The 12048-nt window shown below is 46.9% G+C and overlaps 1 protein-coding gene across 18 annotated transcripts in view; it reads right to left on the bottom strand.

The window, feature by feature from the left end:
• The window catches only part of KCNMA1 (potassium calcium-activated channel subfamily M alpha 1), a 700634-nt gene that overhangs the window by 226443 nt on the left and 462143 nt on the right, over positions 1-12048 (bottom strand). For all 18 annotated transcript variants that reach the window (XR_014781481.1, XM_084794298.1, XM_084794299.1 and 15 more), the window contains 3 exons: positions 11591-11666; positions 9698-9868; positions 7990-8081 (listed from right to left, as the gene is read on the bottom strand). Coding sequence is in view for 17 of the 18 variants with exons in the window: in XM_084794298.1 (XP_084650424.1) it covers positions 7990-8081; positions 9698-9868; positions 11591-11666 (339 nt within the window). In the remaining variant the exon portion in view is untranslated. The remainder of the gene's footprint in view (positions 1-7989; positions 8082-9697; positions 9869-11590; positions 11667-12048) is intronic.

Below are 12048 nucleotides of genomic sequence, written 5' to 3'. Positions count from 1 at the left end.
TTCATCTCAATACCTGGGACTCGAGTGGCCCTGAGCCATTGTACACAATGGCTACCTTCGATCTGACCGTTTCCATCTTAGAGAGTTCCCTTTCCTCAATAGCATGTTTCTCCCTTTAGAGCAAAGAAGCTTTGCCTGTCTCTGCTGCTGCTTGCTGAGCCTGGATAAATACAGAGAACACTGATCCGGACAGATTTGGGGGAGGAAGGGGGACTAGAGGAAGAATGATTCCAAACCGCATAGCTTCTATCTTGTCTCCCTCTGAGAATGGCCTTGATTTGCAAGGTGAGCCCCACCTCTCTCTCTGTCACAGACATGGTAAGTCATGCGTCTTCCTCTTCCTCCTCCTCTTCCACATACTACTGGGACCGGCTTTCTCACGGTGATGACCTGATACGTCCTCCCCTTATCAGCCCCTAGACACAAAGGGTGCTGTCTCGGCTGGCAAGGGCTGCCGGCCATCCTCTCTGTGCACACTTGGCACACAGTAGCCAGGGTCCACTTCAAGGTTTTCCACTTGACTGACGCCAAACGCTACCTGTACAACCATTCAATAAGGTAGTGAACAACTTACACGGGCTGTCTAACACTTTTACAAGGGATCTCTGTATTAGATGGTCTGGTCCCACTATGCTGCCTTAAGGGAGGTGAAGGTGCCTTAAGGGAGGCAGGTCTGAACTGGTACGCTCAGAAGGTCAAGTCTACCAAGTGCATTTCATATACAGGTTGTTTTCCAGTTATAACAGGCTTGTCAGAGTGTAATGCCATCTGAAGCTCAGGGGCACGAGCCCCTATACAACACCAGTCTCTGCAACCCCCTGGGATTTGGAAGGAGCCTGCAGAGGCACGACACATCACTGCAGGACGCTGTGCGGCCTAGGAAGGAGCGGACTTCCATATCATCACTAGGTCCCAAGCCGTCCGGGATCTCCCTGCACCCTCCTTCCTGGCTTCCTTATTGGATCTGTAAGGTTTCAGGCGCACCTCTGGCCTACGCAGCCCCGGCGGGCACATTCGACAATCGTAGTTAACGCACGCTCTTCGGAACATTCGCTCTAATGTGCTTCCTGCCTTCAGGATTATTTCACACCTTCCTGATTTTATCGTGCCAAATCCCTGCCAAAAGAACACTTCACCAGGATGATGATCCTGCCTAATCAAGCTCCCGTTTAGCTGCCACTGGCTCCTAGGATAGTTCTGACTGGACTAGGTCTCGCACACTCTCCAGGAGGGCGATAACACCTTCTCTCACTCATCCTTTTAACCACAGAGTCCAGCACAATCCCTGGCTCATGGTGGGGTCTGAGTAATTGTTGAGCCAACGTGTTGGAAAGGGCTTTTTCCTATATCTGTTTCATATGCCAGCCAGCATGACCCTTTGGCTTCAGGGAGAGCATCATAAACTTTCCCGGAATGGCATACATGTATCTCCGATCTGCCTTCACATCTCCTTATTGGAACGGCACAGAGGAGATGGCTTTTACTGACAGCTGGCCCTCGCATTCAGAGCAAGTCTCCACGAGAACAGGGGAGGGCGCAGGTCCTCACCATGCAACCCCGGTCACTGTGTGGAGGCTCAACTCTGACAGAATCAGATTTCTACAACTTTCATGCTGTGTTGGCTTCTATAACATTTTAATACAAAACGACACTGGACTTGGCTAGTTGGAAAGTTTGCCGTATTATTTTCAGAGCATGGTGACAGCAGTGGTGGATTGAACCCCCAAGCCTACAAGAAACTGCTTGTCACAGCTCTGGAAAGACTTCTATCGGGATGACTGGCATGGCAGGAAGACAGAAAATAGGGTACCACTTAGTCTCGGATGCTTACATTTGGTCCCAGGATTCTAAATCGACCCAGCAAGAACTCACTCCATCAAATGTGAAGCTGAGCAGAAAGAATCTTTGGGAATTATAATTAGAAAAGTCATAATCAAAATTCCTTTGTAAATGGAAGCAAGAATATTTGAAAGCAAAAGTCTAGGCTTGACTTTTTTTTTTTAAGGTTCCCGGTTCATCTCCCACCTACATTTCTATTCCTGTTTGGAGAACAATAGGTGGAACATTTTGATAAGTGTGTGGAAGGGAAGAAAGACAGCGGGGAAGGGGGGCAGAGGGTAAGCCTTCATGCCATGAGCACTGTCGGGAGAGTGATTGACTATGCAGCCAAGTCTCTTTGCAGGAGATGTTCAAGTTTGAAAAGGATTAAAAAATGTGTCTTAGAAGGACCCAAAGCAGATGTCAAGGCAGAAGTACCCACATCCACACCCACCCAGAGGCCGGGCACTGGGAAAGACTACCTGGGACACTGTGTAATGTGAAACATCTGATGACAAATGCTTTCGGATCTGCCTCTCGGTACCCACTTTCAGGCGTCATCAGGGGTCATTTTCCCAAAGTATGAGGGTAATCTCATTTCTTCCCACCCCCTTCCCCCAAAAGTTTAATGCTAATCAAAGCAGAACACTTAATCAGTTCAAGATGGTCTGTCAGCTTGAATTATCTATTTGTCTTCCTATTTACTGTATCTGTCTGTCTACAATTCTTTGTATCTTTGTGAGAATCAGTTATTAGAGCCCATGTTTCCTTCTGTCTAGAATCGCTACCAGATGAACCTTCCCAGTGATATGTTGATGATTTGCTAATTTATGGTTTTTAAAATTTAAGGATCCTGAGACATTGCTGGGGAGTCACGTGGGCTACAAGAGGAGAGTGCTCAATGGCTTCTCTTGACAAGGGATCAAAGATTGTGTAAAATACAAGCCTTCAGTCCCATTTCAACCTGAGGGATGTCTGAGATAAAGAAACCGTAAAGGACATCTTACAGGAAACATCCCTCCCAAGAACAGGCCAGCCCTCACAGCCCCAGGACAAGCGAGAGTGAGCATCACCCAAGACCCACATAAACAGCAAAGAAAAGCAGGAGGGCCTGAGGTATCAAGCCAAATCCCACTCCTGCACCCTGGAATCCATGCCCCCAGGGCGGCAGTGCTATTGCAGGGATACTGTCTGGGATCTAGGCAGGTTTAAATAAGCTTTCAAGCTGAACTTCCCAGCCAGTCAGGAGGCGAGATAGCATGGACCTCAAGAGAGAAGGAGAGAGCTGTGGTACCGCTGGAGGGTTTAATAGGTGTACTGGAATGTATCTGTCCCTGACGCCTGGCACAGAGCAGGCACCCAACAAACACACGTGGAATGAATAAACACGAGGCATGGCAGATGGCGACTCTCTTTAGGTCAGAGGGGGTAAATTAGAATCTTTGTAAGGAAATGGTCATATTCTGGCCTTTACAATGCTCAGTTCTTCTTCTTCTTCTTCTTCTTCTTTTTTTAATGGCCTAGACCCACTGCAGACCAAACCTGAGGGTAGGGAGAAGAGGTAGTGCCCTCCCATGTTGGCGTAAGGTAGTAAGTGGGCAGAAAGAAGCACACAGCAGGGTCTGGGGAAGGGAGAGAACACACGAGGGAGGAGAGCAGTCTGCCCTGAGCAGGAGGAAAGACAAGCTAAGCCAGGACTCAATCATGAGAAACCAGGAGATGCATATAGCCCTACACCTAGTGGATTGAGACCAACGCCCATGCAAGCTGGAGGTTTTGCAGGAGATATAGTTATTCTTCGCACCCTAGAGCACTGGGCTCAGATGAGGGTAGAAAATACTATGCCAGGTATGCATGGCCTCTTTAAATAAATTCACTGCTATCTCTTGGAAATCGTGAAGTACCTTAACAACTCAAGATGGACCAGCCTTGTATAAATTGACTGGGATGAAGCACTATGGCATCTGTACATACGTGGCCAACACTGATGCTCCAGAGATGCCTTTCTTGTACTGGAGCAAGATATGGGCTTGACTGTAATAACCACTTCCTTCTCTAGAATGGGGATGTCACCATGGAGATTTTTCTTCCATGCTAACTACGTTCGGTTTCTTGCTCTCCTTTGTACACTCCTTTGTCTTTTATTATTCGTACCCCTCCACACGTTCTATGGTCATTTGGCTACCAAAAGTCTATGGGGCCCTCTATAAACCATCCTGTTCTCTTTGTCCCAAACACCTGGGCCACTGAAGCCAAGCACAAGGCTTGGGAAACACGAGGTCTAGAAGGCTCCCCAGCTGTGCTGTCTCTTATCCAGGGGGGTTACAGCCGATGGATTCCTCTCTGTGGCCAATTATTTTCCATGGCCCTTGGCCATATGACCTTGGACCGTGATCTTGTCAGTTCCCATAAACTAACCAGAGTAGAATGAATTACACTCAGAGAAGAGACCTCTAGGGACCCTGTGACAGGCTGTGGGAGGAGAGAGACAGCCAACCAAGAGTCCCATGGCCATGGGAGTCTTGGTGCCCGCCTCCCACACGCCTCTACCACCTCTGAGCAGTTTTCATTGTCCACGGAGGGACGGCAGCAGAGTCAAAGGCCTTGGGAGACAGGCTGAGCTGCAGTAGGACTGTTACATAGAATACGATTTAGGGTCTCAGCCCAAGAGGCTAATTGTCCCAGTATTGTAACTTAGATACTTCCCTTGGTTACTGATTGAACTCTTTGTTAACATTCAAGTCTCTACTCTTAGGTGGTAAGTGACATTGAGACTAGCACATTTGTGTGTACCTGGTACCTACAGCTGGGATGGATGACCTGGGACGTGATGACTAATAAAAAGGTTGAAGTGGGCCTCACCAGGCCAAACCTCATCTTGTTTCTGTGTAGGCAAGAATGAAGTTTTGAGAATGGCCAGAGCAGACAGCCACAACGCGCCAAATACATCGATTAAAAGTCACGAAGAAGTGCCAAGGAAACCTCCATCATCTCCAATATCCAGACATAGCTGTTGTATCATTCAAGCCCTAAGTTTCTACCGTACTTAACTTTCATCCTGAACAATCTTTAGATTTCGAATTTTTGTTTCTCGTCAGTTTGTGGGTCATAAGTTGCCTTCAATTGTCTGACAAGCCAATGTATTATTATAAGTGGCTACTTCTAAATAAAGTACACACATAAAGAACCGTCTTAGCTATGTATACATTTAAGTTGCTTTCTAGGCACTTGCTGAATTCCGACCCGGGGAGTAGCATCTATACGCATGTGGATGGGGATAGCACATGCACAAAATCTCAAAGTGCTGCCTGCTATTTTAAGAGTCTCAACTCCAGCTCTCAACAAAGTTAAGCCCCTTTCCTTTGGCAAATGCATTTAATGTTATCTGGAAACTTTTTGACGTTCGAAATAGAACAACTGTAGTTTCTCATTATGTTTGCTGCCAGAATCCATGCTTCGCTGCTCAAGTAAAGACCTTATATTGCTAATTACTACCACATGCCCATATCCCAAGCGAAAGGAAACTTATTGATTCTGACAGCCCATTCTCTCAACACTGAATTCCAAATGAAAACTCAAATTTTGGCCAAACATAACATTTCATCAATCTTGTTCCTCTGACTGGAAAAACAACATCAAACAAAGGGTGCTAATGGCCCTTTATTACGGTTCCTTTCCCAAGCTTATATTTTCTGATGAAAGATCTAAGTGACCAAGGGCTTCTTTAAACTACTTGGTAATTAGCTTTTGAACCAGGAAACAATGCATAAAGCAAAGGGAACAGCCCTGGTGTTGATGACAGGACATACAGTATATTCCGCAGGGTCCAGGGACATTGGAGACCCAAAAGAGAACATTAAAGGCAAAATGCATTTTTTTTTATAAAGGGACAAGAAAAGAGAGAGAAATGGGGAGAGAAACCAGGCTAAAAGTGGTGATAAAAGATTACAGGGCCAGAACGAAACTGGAGGAAGGCTGTGATCTGAAGTCCTCAGCAGGTGGGGCTCTGGGTGGACATGCCAGACTTTAAACCTGACCAGATCAGACCAGGGCAGGCCAGTGAGTGCTGGTCTCAGAGCCTCGTTTTGGGCCACCCATCAACAAAATCTGTCAGTCAACAGCCCACCCATAATGGGTCACAAACACTATTCTGGGGGGAAAAACCCACCTGGGAATGAGAGTCAAGAAATACTTTCAACTTAGATTTCAAAGCAATTGATTTTATTGACTTCATTGGGGACAGGGATAAGGAGATGTGGGCTGAGACCAATGGGCTGTGACAGCTGTAATGAGGGCCTGGGACTCTTGCGTGCCTTCTGCTTTACAGAGCCCTGCCCATATCTTAAAGGCACATGGAATTAGGAAGCTGTTTTCCTCTTGGCTTGAGATAAATGATGGAGGGAAATCTTTGGGCTTATTTGGCCTTTTGGAAGCAACCAATGGCCCAGACATCAGAACAGCTTGGTTCTAACCTCATCCAGGGTTGTTAAGATAATAGGAAGGGGAGAGGCCGATGGGGGGAGATGGAGAGACGCGCTGCCTTACTGAGGAGACGCCAACTGGCCTCTTTTCCCACTGTCCTTTGTGTGTCTATGAAAGGAAACTGCTGCCCTGTGGGTAGTTCAAGGAAATGAGCCCTTTCTCCACCTCCTCATTTTCTGAACAGAGGTCTGGACATCTGAGCTCAGGGTGTGTTGGACTCAATAATCAGAAAGAGGCTCACTGGGCGTCATCCAGCAGGGCCAACTGTCAAGATGGGAGGTGTGGCCGGGGGGGTGGGGAGGGTACTTCCTACGTGGAGGGGGAGGGTACTTCCTACAGGCTGGGTTCTAGTTATATCTTAAGCTAAGGTAATAATTTGGCAATGAGTAAGAGTAAATAAGAACATAAGAATTCAGTGATGGGGGAAAAAAAAAGAATTCAGTGATGGCGGACAAGGGACAGGCACGAAGGGGACAGTTTCCTACATTTTAATAGAGACGTGGGAGTCAGCGTCTGGCAAGCCCACCAGTGCGCACTCTCCTAGGTGTGCACAGAATGTGTGACCATTTTATTCTATGCACATCATATCCTGGAGTAAGAACAAAGCTGAACAGCCCCACCCCACCCCCCAAAAGCTTTCAAAACAAGTATTTATTGACTTTTGAAGATGGCTGAAGCCATCCGCCGACCCCACCACAACCACCAATGCTCCTCCGTTGAGACTGCCTCTCTCTGGCAGAGGATCTTGAGAATAAGGTCCCAGCATCAGCCTTAGAAGCTAGCTTCTGGTCCCTACTGGATTCATGCCCTGATATTGACGCTGATAAGTGACCTGAGCACAAACTGAAATAGTTCCCAAGGAAAAAAAAACCTTCGTGTCTGAGAAACCAAAGAAGAAACATACCACCAATTGCCTGTGGCACCCTGGCAGCATAACTGTAATATTTCCTGGCCAGGAGGCATTTCCACTGTGTAAGGATAGCTTTCCATGACAAGACGGGGGTGGGGGGTGAGGGGGTGGGGGGCAGCTTACTAGTTCTGAAAAGAGCAGTCTCCTTGCAACCAGAGAGATTTCCAGTAGGGAGGATGGGCCAGGCCTTGCTCCCTGCTGCAATTCTAGCCCGCATTAGTGCATGTGCCAAATCTACCACGAGGTGGTGGCACCTCGGTAGGAGGGACCAGAATTTGATCATATCACCAGCTCATGAAATGAGCTTGGTTTGCATGTTAAGAAAGAGTGTAGAAAACATGGTTCCAGGTGCACATGGACCCCTTGAAGTAAGTTCACTGTTATCGTTTGGAACTCGGGAATGGCCACAAGCGCTCAAGAGGCTCCAACCATCTCCGGTGCTCTGAAACCCTGCAGAACGTGTTCCCTGTCTCGTGAAAGATGTGGGCGGGGCGGAGGGAGGGAGGGACATGATTCAACGTCACTGCTGCCGGGAACTCTTCAAGTCACTCAAGCGCATGCCCTCAGGTGCAAGTGACTTACTTTCTGCCTCCATGTTTGTTAAAAGTCCCGCCGAATTTATTCCGATTCAGGATGAGAGCAGCAATTTCGGGCACGTAGCGGGCAAACATTGCCTACATGCATGAGACAAAGAAACAAGAGCCAAACAGAAATGGCATGCAGAGAGGCTCCTACGCGCCGGCCGCGAAGGCCGCCGGGAAACCTCTTGGCGTACTTACTTTCTTCCACTAACCGCGCTATAGGAGCCCCCGTATTTCTTGCGGTTTCCTATTAACTCTATGATTTCAGGGACGTAGCTGGCAAACATGGCCTGAGGAGAAGAGGGGAGACAGAAGAGAGACTAAAAAGACAGGCCAAAGAAAGGGTGACCATTTTAGAAGGGGGATACTAAGATCTGAAAACACAAAAGGATTAGACCTGCAAAGGTGTGTCTCCGTGTGTTGGATTATACAAAAATAACAGGACAAAAGGGAAAGCTCCTGAAACACGCACAGAAGGAAACAAACGTGAGTCAACCTAGATGACTAAAAAACAACAAATCACAGTCAAGAAAAATATAAAGGAGACAAGAGTGAATGAGCTGACAAATTCTTCCTGAAGAAAAGTGTGAGGCTTATAGATTGCTGAAAGCATATACAAGTGCGTGCACATGCACTTGCGTATGCATGCACGCACACACACACAGGGACACGCACTTGCACACATACATGCATGCACACACACACACACAGGCACAGGGCCACACTCGTGCACACACGCACACACAGGGATGCCTGCCCTCACACACGCATGCATGCACACACACACATGCCTGTACACATATGTGCACACACATGCATACATTTTTGTCAAAAATTCCTTCCAAATAGCACACAAAGAAGAACATTTATGTGATTGACTAAAGACACTAAACACTAAAAGAGGATTAAAAATAAACATTTCCATTTTAAAATGACTAAAAAGCGTAGGAGGTCAATTTTGGAAGTCATACAAGAGCAAAGGATAGCAAGGAGACACGAAACTGCCATGTTTTGCCCAACAAAGCCTGTCCTGTGGCTGGATAATGGGGTCTCCTTAGCTACAGGGCCCTGCAGAAATGCTGTTAATGTCCACCCCCACACACAGTTATATACATTTTCAAAATGTATGTGTCCTATGCATACAAGCAGAGAGAAATGTATGCATCGCTTCTTCATATAAATGTGTGCGTGGTGCACATATGTGACAGCTGTGTGTGGACTAGAATCTTAATCACTTACTTCATACCCAGAAAAAAAATATCATGCTTCATTATGAGATACCCGGAAAGGAAAAATGCAGCAACTGCCAATGTGTTGCTTGGAAGGTCCCGGAATTACATCCTATGCAGTGGTCTCTTACTACACAGGGACCAGCGAAACCAGTTGCAAGCAGAGAAATCGAGTGGGCTTTGGACACAGTCATGTTATGGCTATAGTGACATTTCCTAAGTAAGGGGACCCTGATCTTTAGGGCAGGTTCCAGCCACAGTGTTTGTTGGAAATTTGGGGAGGAACATAAAGGGGAGGGGACTCTTGAAACCGCCATCTGTCTACAGAGTCTAGACAGCATCTACCAGAGTCAGCAGTAGCAACTCTATCTGATGTTGAATCCCGCTACTAAAGGACACTCTCATTTATTAATGACATACCTCACTTAAGACAATTAGGTTTGTTCCTAGCTACGTGGCTGTCCCCAGTAAGGACAATATGCCTGGGTCTCCTGGATAATCATAGCATTAAATAAATACACAACAAAGTCACCATGGTGTTTGGATTTAGCTCGCCTGGTTGCATTAAAGCAGTTACTTGCTTCCAGTGTGGAGCACGTAAAAACACAAAGTCTAAGGAAGTGGGTGGTAGCAAATATTGATTAAAATGGGCACAAGAAGAAAGAGGGTTCGTTTACCAGTCCCCCGAGGATGAAGAAGACCATGAAGAGGCGTCCAAGCGTGGTTTTTGCATAGACGTCCCCGTAACCCACTGTAGACATCGTGACCATGAGTAAGTAGACACATTCCCAGTATGTAAGCGCCTGGTTGTTCTGGAAATTTTCCCATGGGTCCCCGGAATTCTCCACCTACAGCAAGAGGAGAAAGGGGCGGGGCAGGGAGAGAAAAGAAACCCATCAGATGTCCATATGTATGCTATATATGAACTGGAGGCCAGAGCGCCAGAGGGCTATTTTGACATAAGCTTCTTATTCCCAGTACAGAATAGATGATTCTCAGTTCAGGTCACTAAGGCATGATGCCCCAGAGACCCTTAGCAGGTCTCAGGGAAGAGGAAGTAGATACAGCGACAGGGAAGAGCCGGGACGGGGAGACACCGCCCTGGTCTGCTCTCCTGCACAACGCTGAAGCTCTGACATTTGCTCCCCTTTTACAGCATCCTCTTTAAGGCAGGTATTAAAATCCCTTTCTGCCTTTCCCTTGAGGATCCCGGCTGACATCCCAGATCTCCCACAAAGAGTTCTATACTTCTTTTCATCGTTTTAACTAAGGACACCAGACCCAACTCCACACCTTCCCACTGAACCATAAACATCCTCTTCACTTCTGGGGGGACTACTTGGCTATCTTTGCAGAAGCCCACTGGCAAGTCTGCACTTCCAGCTTGGGAACCTTCCTCTGGAACATGAAAAGAAAATATTTGGGGGCCTCATCCATGTGCCCTCTAGACTAAGCAGCCTGCAGACGTATTCAGTCAAAGGCCATCCACACAATAGTTTCGGCCTAGGTCTCAGAGTTCCTGAAGTCTGCACAGCTGCTGTGAGTGTGGCTGGAACCCAGTAGAGAGCAGGGAGCCGGTATTACAGCAGGATTTGGGGAACATGAGCACAGAACTGCAGGCTCCCCTAGGCAATTGGCTTGAGAAGGAAGTGGATGATAAAGGGTAAGGTTTGACTAGAATGCCACCACTATACATAGTTGGGTAGGGACTGGGGAGGTGGCTCAATGGTTAAGAACCATTGCTCTTGCATATGACTGGAGTTCAGTTCTCCCCAAACTCTGGCTCCAGGAGGTCTAAAGCCCTTTTGCTTCCCTCCATGGGTGCACTCACCCATGTTGCACATATCCCTACACAGACACACAGGCATAGCATTATTAAAAATAAAGAGTAAAAAAAAAAAAACACTATGTAAAATCCCTTATTATCTGGCTTGGCAGCTGATAGAGACAGATTCATTTATTTCAAGCTTAATAGTCTGATGGGACTCCTTGCAGTTGTAACAGTTTACGTGTGTATGAAACGTGGGTTATATAGTGACTATGCTCTCTGAAAGCAAGCAAGAGAAATCTGCCTTGGGGAGGTGAGAAGGGTTTGCATTCAAACAGTCATTAGTGGGGAAAAAAACATACATTTGGGGGTTGAAACAACTTGACAAGTCACCAAGCAAGAGATTCAAAGGCAACTGTTTGTGCGAGAGAAGCAGGGGCACATCCAGGGGTCTGTGTTTGCTGTTCACAAAGAGCTGTGTGGTTCAGACTTTGAGCACTGCTGCCAGCCCTTTTCTGGGCGTTTGCTGTGGAAGCACTGCCATCTTGTGGCCTTCCCAGGTTATTGCACACAGAACAGAAAAGCTGGAAAATACAGGTTGATCCTGAGAATGTAACTCACCACTTGGAACTAGTTGGGTGGTGATAGTAAAAAGGTAGGGAATTCTAAAAATTGTATGGTTTGTCCCTCTTTCACGTATGTACAACTAAACTTGTCTCTCACCAAAGAGATAAATGCTAGGTAATAAAATGCTCCAGCCAGGGCCTGCTCCAGGCGTCAGGACGGCTTCCCAGCTACTTACCAGGTGGATGAATCCAGCTGCAGTCAGCCATGTGCTGATGAATATGGACAGCAGATTCACCAGCTTGATAGAATTACTGTGCAAAGGAGAGAGGAGAAGAGTCTGAGTTACAGAGATAAGAGCTGTTTGGGACTGCCCAGTGGTGTCACAGTGCCCCCCCCCTCGGGGGACAGAGGCAGGCAGCTGTCGCCATAAGGGAGTCTGGCTCAAGGAAGGTGAGATACATTGGTCAGGAATGAGGGATTCAACAGAGTCTGTAGGAAAATCATAGCCAGGCCCTCAAACTATGTTAAAAGCTAACTTCTCTGAACCAAAACTCTTCAAGTGTGAACAAACACACACACACACACACACACACACACACACTAGAAAGAAGAGTACATAAAGTTCGTACATCCTTCACCTATATCTTTGTACATTCTGTCTGATTTTCTTGAATGTGTTTCTTCTTTCTGGTT

The sequence above is a fragment of the Acomys minous genome (genome assembly GCF_964271855.1).
Source record: "Acomys minous genome assembly, chromosome: 9".
NCBI classification, from domain to species: domain Eukaryota; kingdom Metazoa; phylum Chordata; class Mammalia; order Rodentia; family Muridae; genus Acomys; species Acomys minous.
The sequence above is the reverse complement of the archived record's forward strand: the minus strand, read 5'-3'. Positions and strand labels throughout refer to the sequence as shown.